This window comes from Octopus sinensis, linkage group LG4, assembly GCF_006345805.1.
Source record: "Octopus sinensis linkage group LG4, ASM634580v1, whole genome shotgun sequence".
Classification (NCBI taxonomy): Eukaryota; Metazoa; Mollusca; class Cephalopoda; order Octopoda; family Octopodidae; genus Octopus; species Octopus sinensis.
The window spans coordinates 151,551,088-151,575,967 of record NC_043000.1 but is presented as its reverse complement, the minus strand read 5'-3'; the positions used below and the strand labels follow the sequence as shown (position 1 = coordinate 151,575,967).

Below are 24,880 nucleotides of genomic sequence, written 5' to 3'. Positions count from 1 at the left end.
CTAACATTCAGTCATACATGCACACTGACATTGCACATCCAACAGAGCTTCATTTCTTTCAAGCCATCCCGTTTCACTGCCATGTAGCAAGGCTATTTGCGATCAGACATCATACAATCTGCCTTTCACTCCGAGGTAGAGGCCCTCTGTTACCAACAAAGGTAGAAGCTCTTTGAACTTTACCTGGCCTATTTTTATTCTAGCAGCTACACTCTTGGGGCATCCACCTCCACTGCCGACTCAGTCACCCAGATAATGGAAGCTATCTACTACATCTAAGTATTCCCTCTGACATTTGACAAAATCTATTTTCTGTGCATTTCTAGTGTTCTGAGGTTAAATACTCAGACCCCATCCCCAATCTACATCTACACGATAAAGAATAATTAAGTAAGTATTATCAGCATATCTAATGAAGTGAGCATGAAAAATCTATTTGGAAATAATCATGTTGTGTAGCAAAGACAAAATATCAATTATATATCAGTAAACTGATATTGATTAGCATATCATATTTCATGTTGTCATGGAAACTATCCTTTGACCCATATTTAAGTAAAAAAATTTCCATCTGGTGTCAATGATCTAAATAATATATTCTTATCATTCAATTAATCCAAATTGACAACTTTGTCAAAACAGCTTTCAGTTAGTATTAAATATTTACATTCCTTATATTAATAAATGGACTTCAAAATATTGATATCAAAGACAGCCACACGGTCTCAGGTTTTGGTAGGAACAGTGATGGGGTTCTGATATAATCAATTATATCAATTCCAGTACTTAGTACGTGTTAATTTTTACAATCCTGCTAATGGATGAAAGGTGAAGTTGACCTAGGCAGGAAACAGGTTAGTTCAGAACGTAAAAGAGTACAACTTAATATGTCAAATAACTTTTTTTGATGCTCTGCTGGTTTTATTACCTTGACACTCCAATACACTTCAAAATATTATTACAATACAAAAACTAGAGTGTGTGAACACAATGGAAACTTTAAAGCCGTTTCATTCTGCTAAAGCACAAACAACTGGAATATTAAGTGACTAACCTCCAGGACGTGTTGCCCCAAACGACTGATCAATCTGTTCAATGGTAGGCTGAACTTGCAAGGAATTAAAATGCACACCACTGAAAGAGAAATATTCAATGTAAAGACATTTTTTTAACAATGAATAAATGAATTGCAAGTCAGAAAAAAATAAAGTTTGAAATGGGGTGAAACAGCTCTTGAATTAAAGCTGTGCAGTATTTGCAGGAGGACTGTTGTAAAACCACTTTAAGTGCACAATGCATTTATTGTTTAGACTTGACAACTGCTGCCAAAGAAAAATTGCTTGAAAGGCATTCATTTAGAAAAAAACACTTAAAAGGTAACAGTAAATTTTTATAGGACTCGAGTTAGACAAATAAAATCCAGCCAGAAACAAACTTCATGTAAAACTATTTATCACTAATGACAAACAATGAATAAAGAGTAAAGAATATATGTATAATTGTGAATTTAGCAAAATAAGATTTTTTATTAACAAGATCTGAAATGGATACTCACCAATATTTTAATTTAACTTTATTCATACAAAATACTTCAATGATCTGAATAAAGAAATATCAAATAGAAACGTTTATTAATGATAAATAAGAATATATTTAAAAGAAAATATTAGCAGTTCATTATCATTATCATCATCATCAACGTCTGTTTTCCATGCTGGCTTGACAGGAGATGGTAAGGCCAGGGCCAATACCAGGTTCCATAGAGTGTTTTGGCTTGGTTTCTACAGCCCTTCCTAACAGCAATCACTATTCAGAGTGTACTGGGTGCTTTTTATGTGGAACCATGTGGCACCATCACAAATGCTTTTCATGTGGCACCAACACCAATGCCTTTTTACATGACACCTTGGTTTTAAACCCCCAAACTATACTTAGATAGTGGAAGTTATTAAGAAAAGACAAAGAAGAAATTATAAGAAAGAGTGGCTGTGTGGTAAGTAGCTTGCTAACCAACCACATGGTTCCGGGTTCAGTCCCACTGCGTGGCATCTTGGGCAAGTGTCTTCTGCTATAGCCCCGGGCCGACCAATGCCTTGTGAGTGGATTTGGTAGACGGAAACTGAAAGAAGCCTGTCGTATATATGTCATCATCATCATCATCATCATTTAACGTCCGCTTTCCATGCTAGCATGGGTTGGACGGTTCAACTGGGGTCTGGGAAGCCCGAAAGCTGCACCAGTCCAGTCAGATCTGGCAGTGTTTCTACAGCTGGATGCCCTTCCTAACGCCAACCACTCCGAGAGTGTAGTGGGTGATTTTATGTGCCACCGACACAGGTGCCAGACGAGGCTGGCAAACGGCCACGCTCGGATGGTGTTTTTTATGTGCCACCGACACAGGTGCCAGACGAGGCTGCTCTAGCATTGCTTGACAACCGATGCTGGTGTGTTTACGTCCCCGTCACTTAGCGGTTCGGCAAAAGAGACCGATAGAATAAGTACTGGGCTTACAAAGAATAAGTCCCGGGGTCGATTTGCTCGACTAAAGGCGGTGCTCCAGCATGGCCGCAGTCAAATGACTGAAACAGGTAAAAGAGTAAAAGAGAGTGAGGGAGATACTGATATCAGTGCTATTTGCCAAAGGCGACGAGCTGGCAGAATCGTTAGCACGCCGGGCGAAATGCTTAGCGGTATTTTGTTTGCTGTTACATTCTGAGTTCAAATTCTGCCGAGGTCAATTTTGCCTTTCATCCTTTCGGGATCGACAAATTAAGTACCATTTAGGTACTGGGATCGATCTAATTGACTGGCTCCCCTCTCCCAAAATTTCGGGGCTTGTGCCTAGAGTAGAAAAGTTATTTTTTAGAGTACTGAGTTTATTTCAATGAGTATCAAAGACTACGTTTGATGTAGCTGCTCTTCCTTCCAATAATATTATCTCTAAGTTAAGTAGACAACCTACTTTAAAGGCAAATCTTAAGAGAAATAGGAATCAATAAATTGCTGGGGAAAAAAAGTCAATAAGTATCAAATAATAATGTATTTAATCCTTTCGTTACTGTATTTATTTTGAGATGCTCTGTGTTTCTTTCAATTACTCTAAATATAACAAAGAATTTGGTAAAATAACTTAGTTATCATTTAACTAATGTTAGGAACATAAATTGTGACTAAGGTTTGGTGGAAGATTTTAATTCAAAACTTATGAAAACAAGACATTTGTACTACAGAGCCGGTTTCAGCCGGGTTGGTAACGAAAGGGTTAAAGATATATGAAACATTTGATAAATCAAAACACTTGATATATGTTTGATTTACATTTTTTCAATTCTTTTATATTTTGCATCTATGTTTAATCTCCAATATATGTGTATTAAATACCTAAATCATCTTCAGGAATACAAAACACTAACCACACCAAATATTAATAAATCAATTTTATGCATCATTAATTTTACAACTACTTTTTTTGTGCTAGCATGAATTAGATGAATACATACTACTAGAACATTCTTTTTACAACCTGATGTCTTTCCTGCCCCTAACTCTTGTTTTCCAAGTGAGATAGTTTTTATTCTACATATCTTCAAAACATAGAGCCACTAGTCGCCACTGTAGGCAAGAAAAATAAGCTCCTTCCTCTAACCCAGTGGTTTTCAACCAGGGTTCCGCCAGTACAGTCCAGGGGTTCCGCAAGAAGTTACAAAACTGCTAAAATTGGCAGTAATTTTTAATTCTCCTGTGCAGATATGTGTGTTTCCTTGGGGTTCCGCTCCAGCAAAAAGGTTGAAAAGCACTGCTCTAACCTAATAATTGTGCTCTTCGTCCAACCCATGCTAGCATAGAAAGCGGACGTTAAACAACAATGATGATCATAATGAATATATAACCTCTAAATTTTCTTTGTTTTGATGGTTTACCAAATTTACTTGCTAATAAAAACAAATGGAAAACAAAAGCAAAAATGGAAATTTAGAAGGAAAAACAAGAAAAAGAAGACTGCTTACTTTTAACCGTTGACATACTGGATCGAAGATCAGTTTAATTCCATCCTGGGATAAACTTACAACCAGATCCATTTGTAAAGGTTGCTGTATTAGAAATGAAAAATAAAGATGCGAATATTTAGGGAAAACGAAAGACAAAAGAAGAATGACAAGAATCTGAATCAATATTTTTAACAACATAATTGTGGAAGTGCAAGTTGATGAGATGAAGATTAGATAATTAGCTAAAAAAAGTTATAAATAATTCTATATAATCAAATTCAAATGATGGTATTTAGCACATCACTGATTAACTTAATTACACAAACTGCCAGCATCAGTTGTTAGTTGTCGGAGCACTGCATCCTTCAAAACTTCCATGCTTTCTGAGATTCGCCAACACTACACCTGATTTTCTCCCCTCCATACACACACAAGCATGTATCTGACTCATGTATTGTTCGCTTTCCAGACATTTGCACATTACTGCATGTGCTTTATATGCACTGTCTGACAAGTTGAGGTGCACCTGAGCACTGTATGCAATAATTTCATTATATATTATAAAAGCTTTGAGAAATGGCTCTTTTTTTACTCTTTTGCTGGTGCTGGTGCCATGTAAAAAAAAACACCTATTACACTCTGCAAAGTGGTTGGCATTAGGAAAGTCATCCACCTGTAAAAACTTTGCCAGAGTGGACCCTAGAGCTTGGGGTAGTCATCTGGCTTGCCAGCTCCTGTTAAACTTTCCAACCCATACCAGTATAGAAAGTAGATGCTAAATGATAAATTCATTTTAGTTATACAATTTTTACTGGCCAAAAATAATTTATAACTCATTTTCAAAATCTATAAATCTCTAACAACTGATCAGTGAGATTTGAGTAGATTACATATGCCGATGAAGTAAAATAGGCCAAAGCATGCCTCCTGTTGTCCCTTGTCTGAAAACAAAGCTCAAATTTTCAATCCCTATGAGAGATTAATTCTTAAAATTATCTCCCTTTCTCTTTGAGAGACACTTAACAATTTCTGCAAGGGTTACTCTCTTTACTCTTTTACTTGTTTCAGTCATTTGACTGCGGCCATGCTAGAGCACCGCCTTTAGTCGAGCAAATCGACCCTGGGACTTATTCTTTGTAAGCCCAGTACTTATTCTATTGGTCTCTTTTTGCCGAACTGCTAAGTGACGGGGACATAAACACACCAGCATCGGTTGTCAAGCAATGCTAGGGGTACAAACACAGACACACAAACACATATATACGACAGGCTTCTTTCAGTTTCCGTCTACCAAATCCACTCACAAGGCATTGGTCGGCCCGGGGCTATAGCAGAAGACACTTGCCCAAGATGCCACGCAGTGGGACTGAACTCGGAACCATGTGGTTGGTTAGCAAGCTACTTATCACACAGCCACTCCAGCATTATGAATTTTTCCTCCAAATCAAAGGGAAATACCAATTAAACAATTTTTTCAAGCATTTTGAACATAATCTGAAATTTGGCTATTATCATTTTCAAAACTGTCAACAAAACAACTTCCATACTTCCATTCAACAGAGGAGTCATTGAAAACAGAAAGTTGCAAACTGGATCAACAAATGCTCAAATGAACAGCATTCTGATGCAAGATTGTTTCCTTAGTCTTTGATCATCAATTCTTGATGAAACTGTAAATGTTTCATCATGATATAAGGGGTAGTTTTTAAACCCAGTAGAAACCCATTCTTCTTCAGGCATAGCCACAGCTGATTTCTTTTTCTCAGAGAGAAGAGAGAGAGAGAGAGAGAGAGAGATAGAGAGAGAGAATTTATTCCCCGCACAAGTTAGGTACTTTATTTATTAATCCCCAAATAGATGAAAGGCAAAGTTGGGAGCCTCTCTATGGCTGTACAATCTACTAAAAGATCTCTTTTGGCAAGATGTGAACTCAGAGTACAGAGTACTATAACACACTGTATCTGACACTTTAACAAGCCAGTCTACCACCAATAAATAGGCTAAAAATGATCAACTGTTTATTAATATTTGAACTGTTATTTCCATTAATAGTAGCTTTGTAGGTTTATATTCCCTTTCAAGTTTAGCCGTAATTTTAGTTTAATTCTCATAATTGGGTTCAACCAAACTAAATCCATACCCATAAGTTATTAGAGCTGTTGTTTTAGCCCCAGGTTAGCTCAAACCAAACAAACCTGTGATCAAAGGTATTCAAGTTGTAAACATACCAACAGTTTTTAAATTTACGACTACCCTTATCCATATGTCCCTTTACTTTCTCTCTTTTTACTCTTTTACTTGTTTCAGTCATTTGACTGTGGCCATGCTGGAGCACCGCCTTTAGTTGAGCAAGTCGACCCCAGGACTTATTCTTTGTAAGCCCAGTACTTATCCTATCGGTCTCTTTTGCCGAACCGCTAAGTTACGGGGACCTAAACACACCAGCATTGGTTGTCAAGCAATGTTGGGAGGACAAACACAGACACACAAACATATACACACACATACGTACAGATATATATATATACGACAAGCTTCTATGTGTGTTTATATATATATATATATATATATATGTCGTTCACTTTTTTTTTTATGATGGAAGGGTGTGAGGAGATCTAATAGATAGTGCAACCACCAAGACGCTCCCTTGTTGGTTCGTTATAATAGAAATAGTGCACCATCCCTGGTACATACAATTTAGTTGTGAAATAAGAATATAACCTATTTTTCATTTAGCTAAGCAGATTAAGGTAAACAGAGTAAAGGGTTTTGTTAAGGAGTGCAACACATCAAATATGTGTGTGTGTGTGAGTATATGTGAATGTGGAGGCGCAATGGCCCAGTGGTTAGGGCAGCGGACTCGCGGTTTCGATTCCCAGACCGGGCGTTGTGAGTGTTTATTGAGCGAAAACACCTAAAAGCTCCACGAGGCTCCGGCAGGGGATGGTGGTGATCCCTGCTGTACTCTTTCACCACAACTTTCTCTCACTCTTACTTCCTGTTTCTGTTGTACCTGTATTTCAAGGGGCCGGCCTTGTCACTCTCTGTGTCACGCTGAATATCTCCGAGAACTACGTTAAGGGTGCACGTGTCTGTGGAGTTCTCAGCCACTTACACGTTAATTTCACGAGCAGGCTGTTCCATTGATTCGGATCAACCGGAACCCTCATTGTCGTAACCGACGGAGTGCTTCCCCCCATATGTGAATGAAGTGAATAACTGCCCCTGCAGTAATCCTGCATTTAGAACACCCCCATGAAATGAAGAGAATAAAGAAATTGTTTTAACTTACAGTATTACTGTATCGAATTTGAACAGCTTTTATCACACGGTCTTGACGTTTTAAGATATTTACAGTTTGGTAGAATGGCATACCTGAGAAAATAAAGAGATTAATTGGAAATTAGACAAAATTTTACTGCTACAGCAATGAAGGTTGAATTTCTTTGATTTAGACAGTTTATACATTTGGAAGGAAAGTTAAATTGGATTTGCAATAAATGAGATGGATTATACAAATTACTACTGAATTATGTAGGAAAAGTTTACTTATGACTGTGTGTGTGTGTGTGTGTCTAGGCATGTGTGTATTCATATATGTACAAAAGTATACACATACACACACACACACGTGTGGGTGGATGTGTATAGAGATAAGGCAAGGAGCTAGCCACTTTTTACCCTGCAGACTTAGTCCTCGGTAAAGATTTTGGAGTGTAAGTTCAAATCATTTGACTGCTGCTAAATGTTTTCTATATTGAGCATCTCCGGATCTCATCTGTTGTCTCTTTATGTACATACATATATCCACACACATATATATATACTAGCAATGCACCCCAGCATTGCCTGGGTGTTATGACCTACAGATATATTGTGTTATTTGTTCCTTTCTATTGTACAGAATCAGCACATGAGGAGTATGAAGCAAACAACTCTCCTTTACGAACATGTTTTTCAGTCATTTTCTTGTGAACAACACTGCAGTTTCCATCTACCAAATTCAGTCACAAGTCTGTAGTTGGCCTAGGGCTGTAGTAGAAAACACTTGCCCAAGGTACCATACAGACGGACTGAACATAGTTTGGAAGCAAACTTCTGAACCTAACATGTGTGTGTGTGTTTACATTTTTTGTTAAATCAAGTTTGGTGTCAGGCAGAGTTGCCTCCCTTAGCTAAAAAACCTCAAAATTGTGCAACCTGACCTCGTTTTTGAGGTTATTTTTGTAGTAAATTCGAAAATTGGCAATGCAGCTTTCGAATCCGTAAGGAACATATGCACACATACACACACAAAGTCTATTTTATATATTAAGACATATATATATATATATATATGCAAGGTGGTGACTTTAAGTCAACACCTCGTATAAAGGTGTACCAAGAGATTCAAACAAATTGTAAATGAAGCTAGGATGAATATCACCAATAACAGCTTATTTAATTTAATTTAACAAACTGAGAGAAGCCTAGTTAATGAGACAGCCACAATGCGTTCACTTAGCCTACAAGAAACAGTAGTCAAATAACCTCCAATTTCACACCCTATTGTCTTCGACATAGTACTTTGTAAACATAAACAAAAGCAATTGCTACCAAGTACCTGGACCAACCAGTTAGGGATATTCTCTGAGTCATGGTATTGTGGTAACACAAATTAATGCCAGGTGGCAAGTCAACTATAAAGAATCATCAACTTATCAACAAGGTATCACTTTCATGATTTTGTAACAAGAATCCTACAATATCATGTAAGAGAAGATTGCCTCCAATGATAAGGATGTAGTTTTACCTTTGATTACATGGTACACATATGGCCTCAAATTTTGGGATAGAAAACAGTTAATTAACTGTGAAACTGCAAAGATGAAAGACAAAGTTGTCTCCACAGAGATTTGGAGTCAAAGTGTAAAGACATGTAAATAAATACCACAAGTCATTTTGTCCATTCCTCAACCAAAACTGCCAATCTACAACCCTCATAGAATCTTGACAGAACATGCAGGTTAAAGCTTCTGATTAAAGAGTAATGAACTTCTGTCTCTGTCACTGCTATTATAACAGTCTTTTATCTTGAAAGTTGATGGCTATATACCAACCCTGTCTGAATCCATCAACTGCATGTGTGCTACCTCCAAAGTTTTGGCACTAAGGCCCTTAGCCTACAATGTCCTTTCTAGAAACACATTTCTCTCTCTCAATAACACAATAAACAGAGTTCAAATTGAACATTAGACACTAAATTATCCAATTATTTATATTCCTTTCACATTCTAGGAAAGCTTGAAGACTGTGGATACTGTGTGTGTGTATGTGTATATATATATATATATATATATATTGTATTGCAGATAAGATACACTTTAGAACAATATATACTGTGGATACTGTATATATATATATTGTATTACAGATAAGATGCACTTTAGAACAATATATTAAAATGCATACTGATATGGATTCCAGTTCTTCAGTAGATGTAGATATTAGATCAAGTGAGTAAAAATAACATAAATAGCTAAATTAGTCAAAACTATAATTTATTAGAGTGCTGGAAGGTGAAGGTACTGGACTATTGATTACACAATCAATACAATGCAACCCTATCTCAATTGGTTTCTTCCAAGGTGTGAGGATATGAAGATATTGGTTCAACAGGTTTCAACTAATATCTTAATAGATTCCTAGAAATATTTCTTCAGGCCACCACAAAAATGCTTTCCAAGAAGCATCACACCATACAAGCTTTTTTGTAACTAATGGTCTAATATACAAGTTACAAGATCTGCACAGTACCCAGGATTGCTAAAGTAATGCTATTTTCAGCAGGTACTAGAACCATGTAACACAAAAGAGATAGGTATAAGCCAATCACTTTTCTTCTTCCAACACTTACCTGTTTTTGAAACACAGACAAAGTATAGTTTATCATGCAAAGAAGCTGATTGGCTTCAAGGCTATCTACTTTAAATCTATTTGACAATGTGAAAATAAGATCCTTGATAATGAGGGTCTTTTAAGAACAATCTTACCAAACAACACTTACAAACGTGATTTGATATAAAAACTGATACTAGTTATCTAAAACAAAACAATTCCAATCTAGTCCTAGGTTCATTACCAAACTATTAACAAAATTAAGTGATAAGCAGCAAAACATTATGAACCCACCAGGTTTAGTTTCAACAGTCAAAACTTAACTGCTGATATACAATGTTAATAGAGATATTTCCCTGAAACTAATTAGGACTCTTTGATATCAATAATGTAATGTTTGTTATACTTCAATGTTGATCTTTGGTTAGATATAGTTTTGCTCCTTATCTGTGCTCTATTTCCTACAGAAGATTGGTTTGTAGCCAAAACAACTGAAGAAAGCCAACAAGGATATAGCCATGGTAGCTGAAACAAGCTTAGAGTGGTTGTGGTTGCTAAGAGACAAGATGGAGACCTTCTTCAGGCAAAGGCTAATTCAATCCTTGCAGCCCCTCTCATGCAAAAAATACAGGCTAGCGGGTGAAACGCCTGTGATTCAGGGATACCTGCTGATGATACAGAAGGGTTTCTGACATTGTGGTGATCTTAGTCACCACCAGAAGAAATTGCAATATTTTAAAGTACTTCCTGCATTTTCTGCATGAAGCAAAGCATCTCTGATGTTTATTTCACCAATAAACATAAGATTATTGTATAAACGAGGTTTTTTTTCTTTCATTTATAAGTACAAAATTTCTATGAAGTGTAATGTTACTACTCTTTACTCTTTTACTTGTTTCAGTCATTTGACTGCGGCCATGCTGGAGTACCGCCTTCAGTCGATCGAGCAAATCGACCCCGGGACTTATTCTTTGTAAGCCCAGTACTTATTCTATCAGTATTTTTTGCCGAACCGCTAAGCGACGGGGACGTAAACACACCAGCATCGGTTGTCAAGCAATGCTAGGGGGACAAACACAGACACACAAACATATACACACACACACATATATATATATATATATATATTATATATATATATATATACATATATACGACAGGCTTCTTTCAGTTTCCGTCTACTAAATCCACTCACAAGGCATTGGTCGGCCCGGGGCTATAGCAGAAGACACTTGCCCAAGATGCCACGCAGTGGGACTGAACCCGGAACCAAGTGGTTGGTTAGCAAGCTACTTACCACACAGCCACTCCTGCGCCTAAACATTGTGTTAAAGTTATATCGTCAGCATTTTCATTATGCTTTCTCAGTTACCCTTTCACAACAACAAGATTACAGCAAACTTTTGTTTAAACCCACATTCATGTTTGCAAGTGGATGTCAGTCTCAAGTAATTTGGCGGGTACTTACTCTTCAGGAATGGTGACTAAGATAATCACAATGACTAATTTTTAAATAGCTTTACTACAAACTGCCTTTTTGGTGAAACACATACCACTATCAGAGTTTCAGCAGCTGATCTACATTTCAAACTTGAATCATTAATGAAATAATCTATTACTGATCAGTATTTCTGAATAAGCATTATTTATCTGAAAAGACCTTTAGCAAACAACAGTAAAAAGGATTTATCATAGTGATTTGATATAAAAACAGTAACTAGTTATCTAAAACAGTCAATGCATGTAAAATGTCAAATTTCTGTATTTTCTGTTTGACTGTTCATAATCAGAAGTGCCAATAGGTAATTAGCCTAATTAACTTCACAAAAGGCATTAAACAATGTAAGTAAATAAAGTGTAATGGGAATAGGAATGGATTACAGACTTAGCTTGCCTTACAGTATCACCGACTGCCTGAAGAATAAATATAATTAATTTAGAGTACCTTATCTGAAAACTATATCAACTTCATTACTTTAGATCACATAGGACTGATTGCAAATGGAAATTGTAGATGTTGATATTATGACGTTGATCCTCAGCAAACCCTCTTCCCTTACAAAAACTTGTTACAAAGCCTTTTCGTTTTTCTTTTTATTTATTCGTTATCTAAAAACAATCTTGAATTCATATCGAACTATTCAGTAATGCTGAGATATCAAGGAGTTATCCTAGGTAGCTACATGTGAAAAGGTTACATGTGAAAGAAAACTAAAAGTATTTTAATTAGATACAAAATGGTTTTTTTTTTTTTTTTCGCAAAGAGATTTGAAAATTAATTAGAAAATGCTTTCTTAGAAAAGCAATCTAAAAATTAATTAGAAAATCCACTCTATATTGGTGGAAAAGAAAATTACTTTTTCCTACTGCTGCTCATTTAATGAAACCATGCACTGTGCAGTATTATGTTTCCTACCAACCACCCTGAAGACTATCTCACTTGAAAACAAGGAGAATGTTTCTAACTGTGAAACAGGCAGGTCTCCGAACTTCTTCAAGCTAAACAAATTCTGCAATGAAATAACGACTTGTCCTACTTTTAACGTTGGGAAAGTCTCCTCACAAACAACTTGTTTTTCATTGTTGTTGTTTGTGATTTAAACATATTGTTCAAAGACTGCTTTGCTCCACTTGTTTATTTTTAACATTTGAAAAAAAAAAAAAAAAAAAAAAAAAAGCAACGTTTCTTATTATTGTCATATTCCATGGCAAAAACCTGAACTATAGCCATGTGGTTGCTGGTGTTGTTGTTGACATATTGTCCATAAAAGAAGTGAATAATAGTCATGTTGTTGTCACAGTGCCTATGAAAGAAGTGAACTCTAGCCATATGGTTGTTGTTGTTGCTATTTAGTCCAAGGTCAGTTGTGACTCAACAACACCTTTTATGAAAGTTGTTCAAGTCACACCTTTCCAACATTTTATTTATCAGGTATTGCATAACTCAATGTATCTTACTTTATCTAAGGCAATAGAATATGGTTTGAAGGAGATTTGGGTGCTATTTCTAGCAGGTCAAGCAACCAGAGAGAGGCTCTCAATCGTCTTTGATGATGCTGGCTATTTTGAACAAGCATCTGTAGTTGTTTCCTTGCACGTCTCCTCTTCATCTTATTCTTCCAAACATGGTTTTGAAAATCTAGAACATGTTCTATCTTTGACCTGATCAATTAATGGTACAGCACAGATATACAGTGAAACACCTGTAATAGATTTAACCCAAAACCCAATGAGATGGTAGTTCAATGCATTCTTCAGTTAGTAATTTTGTATTGATATATAACACGAAAGACTGACAGCATCTAAAATGAGAAAGTGGTTGGACATTTATAGGAAATATTAACAGTAGAGAAGAAACTTAGGTATAGGTATGGATGCTTGGTTAAGAAGCTTGCTTTGCAACCATGTAGTTTCAGGTTCAGTCCTGCTATGTGGCACCTTGAGCAAGTACCTTCTACTATAACCCTGATTGACCAATGCCTTGTGAGTGAATTTGGTAGTAAACAGAAATTATGTGGAAAACTGTGTGTGCATGTGTGTGTGTGTTTATGTTTGTGTCCCCCACCCACACTGTTTGACAGCTGGTGTTGGTTTGTTCACATCCTCAAGACTTAATGGTTTGGCAAAAGAGACTGCCAGAATAAGTACCAATCATAAGAATAAAAATACTGGTGTTGATTTGTTCCATTAAACTCTTCAAGGCAGTGCCCCAGCATGGCCACAGTCTAATGACTGAAACAAGTAGAAGAGAAAAATAAGGATAGATGTTTGCAGGAAATATATTCCTTTAGTGGTAAGGACATGGAACAGAATGATTCTGTTCCATTATTTTTACCATTCTGGCATGGTTTAGGTAAAAATGTTATTGAAGCATTGTTTTACAGCTGGATGCCCTTCCTGCTGCTAACCCTTACTTGTTATCTTTTAAGTAAAGAGTCTCTTATTCCACACATCTTCAAAGGCGAAGAACCAGTAAAGGATTTGTTGACAGGAGAAATGACAAAAATGTTAACACTTAGAGCTTGGTAATTCTTGAAGAAGCTTGAATGTAAACAAACATCCCACCTCACACACATACTCATACAATGGGCTTTGTGCAGTTTCCATCTACCAAATTCAGTTAGAAAGCATTGGCCAACCTGAGGCATTAGTAAAAGTTAACTTGCTCAAGGTTCTGAGCAGAGAGACTGAACTCAAAACTTAGTAGCTATGAAGCAAATGTCTTAAACACAAAGCCACACCTATGATCTATGATGAAACTGTGTTGTTCTGACAGTTGAGACTAGCTCTGAGTGAAATAGATTAATTAAAGCTAGGGAGAAAAATAGTTTAATTAAAACTTAATATTTCAGACCTCACATTTCAGATGATGTGGCACTGAAAGTATTGGAGACACTGCTGTGTTAATTCGAAAGCAAATAGATTCTAAAATAGTCTCACTGATGCTGTAAACACTAATACACACAAACGTCAACAAATTTCACTGACAAAATCTTGTCACACATCTCTTTTGTCATTCGACCACCTAGAAATAGCAGCTAAATCTCCTTGAAATTACAACATACTGTCTATAAACAAAGGGGGGGGGGCAATACAATGGTTAATGTGGTCCTAGGTACATTTTATGCCTAGAAATATTACAAAAAGTTAGGCTGGGTCGTAGAGATCTACTCAATCAGGACTGATCTGGGGGCTAAGCAATGACAATAATACAGGAAATTTGGAGTGTTGGATGGAACATCATCATCATCATCATCATCGTTTAACGTCCGTTTTCCATGCTAGCATGGGTTGGACGGTTCGACCGGGTATCTGGGAAGCCAGAAGGCTGCACCAGGCAATATTTCTACAGCTAGATGCCCTTCCTAATGCCAACCACTCCGTGAGTGTAGTGGGTGCTTTTTACGTGCCACCGGGAGTCTGGCATCGGCCACGATCGGTTGGTGCTTTTAACGTGCTACCGGCACGGAAGCCAGTCAAGGCGGCGCTGGCATCGGCCACGTTCGGATGGTGCTTTTTATGTGTCACCGGCACAAGAGACACATTACGAGATAATTTAAATATTCACTTGTGTGTTATGTATTGCAGATTAATCTGCAAAAATTATTTATTGTATTTAATCCATAAAGTATTTATTAAAAAAAAAAAATTTTTTTTTTCCGAACACTTCTACAATTTATGAAATTTGAGAATTGTTCCCATTAAGCTGATATTCATGGTACGCACCTATCATTTAAATATATCCATCTATATAAATATATACGTGTGAAATTATATAAAGAGTATTTTTGATTTGAAGCCGAAAGCAGAAAAAAAAATAAAGGAAAACGTAATACAGGCAGGAAGACAATGAACAAGGGAAATAATGCATGAATAAATATTACTACACAGTTCTTTCCCTTTACTTAATTTTTTTTTATAGTGCAGTGTGATGTATTCCTAAAATACTCGTTGACGAGATTGATTAGTTTTTAGACGTAATAAGTGACATTTAGAGAAAAAGTTCATAATTCCCATCTAAATGTCATAATATAAAGTACATTCGACACATACATTGAAACTGTATTAACGATTCTGTCAACAGATTGCAAAAAAAAATAAAAATAAAAATAAAAAGGACTTATTAATAATTTGCTAATGAATTTACTGAGTAGTTAAGTAGTTGAAAATCATCAAGTACTATTTCCTTATTTCAACGTAAAAAAAAAAAAAAAAAGAATTGCACTAATAGGCGCAGGAGTGGCTGTGTGGTAAGTAGCTTGCTAACCAACCACATGGTTCCGGGTTCAGTCCCACTGCGTGGCATCTTGGGCAAGTGTCTTCTGCTATAGCCCCGGGCCAACCAATGCCTTGTGAGTGGATTTGGTAGACGGAAACTGAAAGAAGCCTGTCGTATATATGTATATATATATATATATATTATATATATATATATATATATATATATATATATATGAGTGTGTGTGTGTGTGTCTGTGTTTGTCCCCCCAGCATTGCTTGACAATCGATGCTGGTGTGTTTACGTCCCCGTCACTTAGCAGTTCGGCAAAAGATACCGATAGAATAAGTACTGGGCTTACAAAAGAATAAGTCCCGGGGTCGATTTGCTCGACTAAAGGCGGTGCTCCAGCATGGCCGCAGTCAAATGACTGAAACAAGTAAAAGAGTAAAAGAGTAAGAGTAATATTTAGTTCTGAGATAGAATCTAAGAAAAGTTAACTTTGTCTTTCCTTCGAGTTAAACATAAGACATTCTAGAAATATTCTGGAACTCATTCAATTATCCATACTTTCTTCTATATAATTATTGATTTTAAACTCTAGTGCACGCCTGTGTGTGTGGGAGGGGGCACAAGAACCATTATTATTATTATTATTGTTGCTGCTGTTGTCATTATTCAAAGATTAAAGCAGTGAGCTGGCATAATCGTTAGCACTGCAGGCCAAATGCTTAGTAGTATTTCGTTGGCTGCTACACTCTGAGTTCAAATCCAGCCAAAGCAAGCTTTACCTTTCATCCTTTCGAGGTCAATAAATTAAGCACCCATGAAACACTGGGGTCGAGGTAATCAACTAGTTCCCTACCCCAAAATTTCAGGCTTTGTGTCTCTAAGTAGAAAGTATTATTGTTATTATTATTATTTGCTAAAGGGTTAAAAAGAATCACTTTGTCTACCTATGCATTTCTCCAAGCATGTACACAGGACAGAGAAACAGTAAAATGCTTGACTAAAATACCTTATGGTAGGCACTTATTTAGATTCGTTCTGAGCTTAAATCCTGCACAGCTTGACTTTGCCCTTCATCTTTCTGGGGCCAATGGAATCAGTTAAATCAACTACACTGTTCTCTCTCAAATAAACACAACTTCAAACTGGACTTTGATAGCATTATTTCCAAAGGCATACACTTTCTGGGGGTAACAGAGAAAATAAAATGGGTCCCTAATATATATACATACATACACACACATAAGTGGGGAAAAATGAGTTCAAAAAAGAACAATTTCTAATAAAGATTCATCATATTCTTAAAAAAACTGCCAGAGCAAGTAGTAAGAATATGAAAATAGTAGTTGAAAAATATTGTTATAGGCATAAATATACCATAAACAATTATAGAAAAATGGAGGAGAAAATGATGTTGCATCAAAATTAGATTTAATACAAAATAGGATTCAATACATACGCATGTTTCAAAGGACAATACAAATACGTAAGAAAAAATGTCATTCTCATTTTTGATGTCCTTCCGAAAATTCTTCACACTGATGAGAATGACAATGCATAAATGTAATCATAATTTTTTTCTTACATATTTGTATTGTCCTTTGAAACGTGCGTATGTATTGAATCCTATTTTATATTAAATCTAATTTTGATGCAACATCTTTTTCTCCTCCATTTTTCTATAATTGTTTATGGTGTATTTATATCTATAACGGCATTTTTCAACTATATATATGCATATATGTATGAGTGTGTGTGTGTAATTTTAGAAAGTCAGAACCTCTTATAATTCAAGATTGCAATGCATGCAAAGGTGCTTGCTGTATTGCAGACCTGTACAACCCATGGAACATTGAAAAATGTATTTAAAACTACTTCTAATGTAGGCACAAGGCCAGCAGCTTTATGGGGAGGAATTTGAACTCAGAATTTAAAGAGCTAAATAGAGCAATTACTGCAAAGGATTTTGCTTAACATCATAACAATTCTGTCAATTCATTAGCTTCAATGATAATAATAATAATTTTTCTACAAGGGCAGCAATTTTGTGGGAGGGGGTGAATCAATTACATCGACCATGTCCAGCTGGTACTTATTTTATCGACCCCGAAAGGATGAAAGGCAAAGTCGACCTTGGTGGAATTTGAACTCAAAATGGAGTGACAAGCAAAATACCATTAAGCATTTTGTCCAGCGTGCTAACAATTCTGCCAGCTCGCCCCCTTAATGATAATAATAATGATCCTTTCTAATGTAAGAAGGCTTGAAATTTGGGGGGAGGGGGTAATCGATTACATCAATCCCAATACTTGTCCAGTGCTTTTATTTCATTAACCCTGAAAGGATGAAAGGCAAAGTTAACCTAGGTAGAATCAGAATATACAAACAGATGAAATACTACTAAGCATGCTTACAATCCTGCCAGCTTGCCATCTTACTAGAAGTACAAGGTCTGAAATTTGTCAGGGAAAGGGTCTGGTCAATTACATTGACTCCCAATGCTCAGCTGGTACTTAAGGTGGCGAGCTGGCAGAATCGTCAGCACGCTGGGCGAAATGCTTAGCAGTATTTCGTCTGCCGCTACATTCTGAGTTCAAATTCCGCTGAGGTCGACTTTGCCTTTCATCCTTTCGGAGTCGATTAAATAAGTATCAGTTACGCACTGGGGTTGGTATAATCGACTTAATCCGTTTGTCTGTCTTTGTTTGTCCTCTCGGTGTTTAGCCCCTTGTGGGTATTGACCACAAGGGGATGAAAGGCAAAGCTGACCTCGGTGGAATTTGAACTCAGAATGTAAAGACGGATGAAATGCAGCTAAGTGTTTTGCTTGGCTTGCCAACAATTCTGCCAGCTCGCTGCCTTAGTTATAATAATAATAATAATAATAATAATAATAACAATAATAATAATAATGATAACGGTAATAAAAAGATCAAAATTAACGCCTGTTCCATGTGACTTTCTAATACCATTCAATAATTACAGCAAAATTTCAGTACTAAGTTACAGTTAATTAAAAGTGAGCTCGGTTGATTTTATTTTCCTTTGGTGATGTGAAGGGCAGATAGTTGAATGACTTTTCATTCTAGTTAGACATGCTCCACTTCACATAAAGCCATTACTTACTATCCATATTTCAGTATAGTCACTAAAGTAACAGCTGTAGCCTGATAGAACAAAATTAACTCATAAAAACATGGGCATAAATATACATACAAAAAAAAGACGACATTAAAAGAAACGGCATTAACTCTGTCCTATGAAATGAGCTTAGCAAACTATATCACTATATACGTTAGTTCAAAGAGATCCATTTGTCATACAAATAAAACCGTTCATATATGAAATATACTAAGATTTTATGTAATATACATACATACATACATATATATATATTTATATGAACAAAAACAGAGTAATCAATAGGATTACAGAGTAAAATACAAACATGTATTGTTAAAATCCATGTATGAATTAATAACGTGTCAATTCATATTACTGACTATACCAATATATGTATATGTGTGCATGTGAGTATATATACACACACACACAACACACACATATATATATATATATATATATATTTATTTGTGAGTGTATGTGTGCATATGCAGACAAATGTACACGGTTTTTATGAAGTCCTTACACAATTTTTATAACTTTAGTTCTATTTAACAGATTTAATCTGTGAAGATCATTTCAAAGCCTGCCTGCTGCATCTGTTTTGTTGATATCAATCAAAACAGATATTATAACTGTTCATTAATTAAGAAATAGAAATTAATAACTTTATTTCGTGGGGACACATGAGAGCTATAAATGAACATAACAAACGCACAAGCTTAAAGTTTAAAGCTTGTCTATTGCATGCAATTGAGTTTATTCAAACATAAAAGGTTTGTTTGTAGTTAGTGTTAGTCCTCAATTAACTTCAGACGAGAAATGGAATAGAAGTTATGAGGTTTAAGCCTTTCCCAAAGATACTGATTTCAAATTTTGGCACAAGGCCAGCAATTTTGGGTGAGGGGGGGCAATCTGAGTACATCGACCCCAGTGTTCAACTGGTATTGATTTTAGTTCTATTTGACAGAAACGTTAGCATGCCGGGCGAAATGCTTAGCGGTATTTCGTCTGCGTTACGTCGTAAGTTCAAATTCCGCCAAGGTCGACTTTGCCTTTCATCCTTTCGGGGTCGATAAATTAAGTACCAGTTACGCACTGGGGTCAATGTAATCGACTTAATACCTATGTCTCTCCTTGTTTGTCCCCTCTGTGTTTAGCCCCTTGTGGGTAATAAAGAAATAGGTATTTATTTTATTGACTTCAAAAGGATGAATGGCAAAATCTCGGTGGCATTTGAACTTAGAATGTAAAGACAGACAAAATATGGCTAAGCATTTTGCCTGGCATGGTAACAATTCTGCTAGCTTACCACCTTATCTTTCCCAAAGATAGCACAATAAATAACAAGAAATGTCCATGGTAGAGATGGACTCAAAATATAGCCACAGACTAAGTTAGCCAGGAGTCTGGTTCCACCTCAGACATTAGTTTCATTGAGCACTCTTATTATAACTACCTACCACAGATTTCATTTTTTAATGTATTTTGATGAATGACTGAATGACTAAATGTGTGTGTGTGTGTATAGTATGTGGAAAACTGCTTAGAGGAAATGCACAGATGCTCTACGTGACCTCTTCAGTAAAATTATAGAAGCTATGATGTAATAATACACTCGACAGTACATTGATGAGTAAAGCAGATGCTAACTTCTCACAATAGCAACTTATTTGTGTGCATGTGTGTATATATGCTTGTGTATGCGTGTGTATGTATGTATATATATATATATATATATATATACACACACAGTAAAAAATGCAAATAAAATTTCTGAGGAAATATTTTTTAAAAATTGTTTTAAGTACATTTTATACACTAGCAATGATGAGCTATTCCCTCCTTCCCCAAACACACTCCCATTTTGGAATAACTGCTTTTACAGCTGGATGCCCTTCCTACTGTTACCTATAGGTGCCCCCTGATTAGCTCATCCTATGTTGCATCAATTTTGAGCAACATTCCTACTACAATGTTTGTAGTGATGGTCTTCAATTAATTTCAGATGAGAAGTGGAATAGAAGTCATACCCCCAAATGAGGACAATTTGAGGAAGACATCACAAATGTTGTAGTAAGGGTAAGGTTCAAACTTCAGACTATATGGCCTGCAGTCCTCTGGCACCATACATAACTTCACTAATAATGCTAACCAGGCAGCATCTATGTGGTTGTTTGATGCGCTAGAAATAACAATTAAACATTCTTTGAAATATATCCTACTCTCTTAAATAAAGAAGGCAGGTATCGCTATGTGACTAAGAAGCTTGCATTGCCACCATGTGGTTTCAGATTCAGTTCCAGTGTGCAGTACTTGGGCAAGCGTATTCTGTAACACCTCAGGCTGACTAATGCCTTGTGAATGAATTTGGTAGATGGAAACTGTGTGGAAGCTTATTGCTTGCGTGTATGTGTCTGTGTTTGTGTATATGGAAGTTGATCTGTTCAACTGAACCCTTCAAGGTGGTGTCCAACATGGCCACAGGTCAATGACTGAAACAAGTAAAAGATAAAAGATAGTATTTCTATATTAGCTAACACAGAGGGAAGTCTCTATATAGTCAACTGACTAGCTAAAAATAACAGCTAAATTCCCTTAAATCACACTCAACTGTCTCTAATAAAAAGATTATAAAGGGAATATGTAGTTCCTGATATATACAAAAATAATAAGACATTCATATACCTTGGCCAGAATGCCTTTTTTTTTTATAGGTCTGCTTGATCAAGGCTGGCCCAGTGCTAAACAAAAACATATCTATTAGCTACCAAGAAGATTATAGAGTGCTATAACAAGAAATGTGATCTTGTTTTTGATTAAAACTATTATACATCATCATCATCATTTAGCGTCCGCTTTCCATGCTAGCATGGGTTGGACGGGTCAACTGGGGTCTGTGAAGCCTGAAGGCTTCGTCAGGCCCAGTCAGATCTGGCAGTGTTTCTACGGCTGGATGCCCTTCCTAACGTCAACCACTCCGCGAGTGTAGTGGGTGTTTTTTACGTGCCACCTGCACTGGTGCCAGACAGAGCTGGCGAACGGCCACGAACGGATGGTGCTTTTACGTGTCACCGGCACGGGGCCAGGCGATGCTGATTATGTAATTTTAATCTAATTCAATTTTTAAAAAAAGCAGTAATGCAATAGTAATACTAACAAACCACATAATATGTACAAAGATTAAGATAATATTAGCACCAATGTTATAGGATATAACTTGACTACTTGACTATGACATTTAAACAGAACATTAATTTCAAAGTTTGGCCAGCAATTTTGGAGGAGGGATAAGTCAATTACATCGACCCCAGTGTTCAACTGGTACTTATTTTGTCGACTCTGAAAGGATGAAATGCAAAGTCAACCTCAGTGAAATTTGAACTCAGGCCACTAAGCATTTTGCCTGGTGTGCTAACAATTCAGCCAGCTTGCTGCCTTATTTAAATAGAATATTAGTATATTTAACACTAGCAGTATCGCCCGGCGTTGCTCGGGTTTGTAAGGGAAATAACTATATAAGCATTTTTAGAGAGTTATAGCCAAAAAATAGCAAAAAAATGCATTAAAATGGAAAAAAATTGATGGTTAAATTTTTTTAAAAATCGTTGACTCATCGTAGACATTTTTAGAGAGTTACTTCCCTTATATAATAGCGAAAAAATGCATTAAAATGGAAAAAAATGATGGTAAATTTTTTTTAAAATCGTAGACTCATTGTAGACGCGCGCTAATACCCAGAAGGGCTCGATATGAATCACGACTATAAGATACCCGGTTTTGGTTAAACTGCACCGCAAAATGTGGGAGTAGTTAGGAATCTAAATCGTAGGAGACAGGCAGCACACAACCTCACTTTTATATATAAAGATTACAACAGTGTGCTTTCTACTTTCTGATTGTTTCTGGGTGAAAATCGTTACTAATGCTCTAATTGCTGTTCATCCCTCTTGGATTGGTTAAAGAGGTACCGGGCAAGTAATAGAGTTGATTTAATTAGATATATCTCTTGTTTCTAAAATTGTGGTAATGTGTAAATGAAAAGACAAAAAGGCTTGGTAACCATGTGATTGCTGGCTCAGTCCTACTGTGCTGCACCTTGGGCAAGTGTCTTTCACTATCACCCAGGGCTGACTAATGCATTGAGGGAAACTGTGGAAGCCCATCACAAATATATATATATATATGAGTGTCTATTTGTATCAGTGTTGCCCCCCCCTTCACAACTGGTGTTGGTTTGTTTACATCCTCTGTAACTTAGCAGTTTGGCAAAAGATACAATAAGTACTGGGACTGATTAGCTTGACTAAAACCCTTCAGGGTGGTGCCCTAGCATGGCCACACTCTGATGGCATAATTGAGTAAAGAATAAAGACAAAGATGGTTTCAAAACTTGGAACAAGGCCAATGATTTCAGGGGAAGGGGCTATTTCCCTACATCAACCCCAGTGTTCAACTGACACTTATTTTATCAAGCCTGAAAGGTTCAAAGGCAACGCTGACCTTAGCAGAATTTGAACTCAAAATGTAAAGACAGATGAAATATCGGTAAGCATTTTGTCTGGCATAGTAATGATTCTGCCACCTCGCCACCTAATTATAATTATTGAAATAAAAATTAAATTGGAAAAACAAAGAAAACAAACTCAAAAACAATGGCATGAGGGCATATATATATATATATATATATATAAATATACATATATATATAAATATACATACATATATAAATATACATACATATATATATATAAATTATGTTTAGTATATCAATATACTTTTCACAAAAATTTACTAGGAACAAAAAACTGAAATATCAGCAATAATTTTACTTCTTTATATAAAAAATAGTTATTAATAATGATTCCAGTGATCAATGGATAAAACCTGTAAAAGAGTAGTAGTTGTTGTAGTAGTAGTAGTAGTAGTAGTAGTAGTAGATAAACAACCTTTATAAAATTCAACGTAATGATTTCCTTTATATCTTTTATCTAACAGGACTAAATTTCCACCTTCTCCAACACTAGGGCTTCTAATAAAAGTTTCGATAATTATCAAAATAAATTCAATTTAGCAATATAATCCAAATGGGGCTAATAAAAGTCTTGCCCTCTGTCATCATATAATTGTACAATTCGACACATTCATACTGAACTTATCAAAGTGGCATCTAATTATCACACTGGCTGAGATGTTTCTCAGCCAGAGATCAGAAAAGAGGGTGGGACCAAACAACTAAATTATCCCCTTAATGGAAGGGACCAAATAACAACATAGCTCCAAGTGGGAGGTGCCGAGTCAGGAAGGTGCCAGAGAGCAGAACACAGAGGTTTGATTTAAGGGAAGAATTTCTCAAAAATCTTTGGGAGACAGAGGACGCACACAACTGAAAAATATGACAGTGTCAAAAAAAAAAAAAAGAGAAAAACAAAAAAACAAAAAAACAAACAAACTAAAACTGTAAAATCAGCTTAGGATTATTGAAAGAGGTGTTATAAGGAGTGACAGTTGTAAAGATATATGCATGATATGAACTGTATGGTGTAGAAGGAAAGGGCACTTGCTGAAGTAAATAGGAAGAAAGCAAAGTTAGCAGTAGGATAAAAGATTCAATGGAATCAGATGGCAATGAGTCAACAATAGCATAAACAACCTTGAATATTTTGTTAAGTGTTGAGCAGTAATAGAAACCATCCTTTAAAATGGGAGCAGTGTTTGTAAGGTTTCTCATTGTCATTATAATGGGCCAGAGGCTGTAAATTGTGAACTTGATTCTTCACATTATAGTAGCAATGAAAATGATATGTTGGTTATGTTGATAAAGATAATGGCATTAATAAAACTGGATATGTAAAAAGACAAAAGTTTTATGAACTTATTCCAAACAGCTGAATAAATTTATTATCATTTTCAAAAAAATCAAAATAAATCAACTCTCTCTCTCTTTTTACTCTTTTACTTGTTTCAGTCATTTGACTGCGGCCATGCTGGAGCACCGCCTTTAGTTGAGCAAATCGACCCCAGGACTTATTCTTTGTAAGCCCAGTACTTATTCTATCAGTCTCTTTTTGCCGAACTGCTAAGTGACGGGGACGTAAACACACCAGCATCGGTTGTCAAGCAATGCTAGGGGGACAAACACAGACACACAAACACACACGCA

At 36.1% G+C, this 24,880-nt stretch overlaps 1 protein-coding gene across 2 annotated transcripts in view; it reads right to left on the bottom strand.

The window, feature by feature from the left end:
- Positions 1-24,880, bottom strand: part of LOC115210276 (UPF0183 protein C16orf70 homolog) — an 82,252-nt gene that overhangs the window by 25,257 nt on the left and 32,115 nt on the right. For both annotated transcript variants that reach the window (XM_029778766.2, XM_029778767.2), the window contains exons 2-5: positions 7,282-7,364; positions 4,008-4,091; positions 1,556-1,599; positions 1,055-1,134 (exon numbers count right to left, since the gene is read on the bottom strand). In XM_029778766.2, the coding sequence (XP_029634626.1) occupies positions 1,055-1,134; positions 1,556-1,599; positions 4,008-4,091; positions 7,282-7,364 (291 nt within the window). The remainder of the gene's footprint in view (positions 1-1,054; positions 1,135-1,555; positions 1,600-4,007; positions 4,092-7,281; positions 7,365-24,880) is intronic.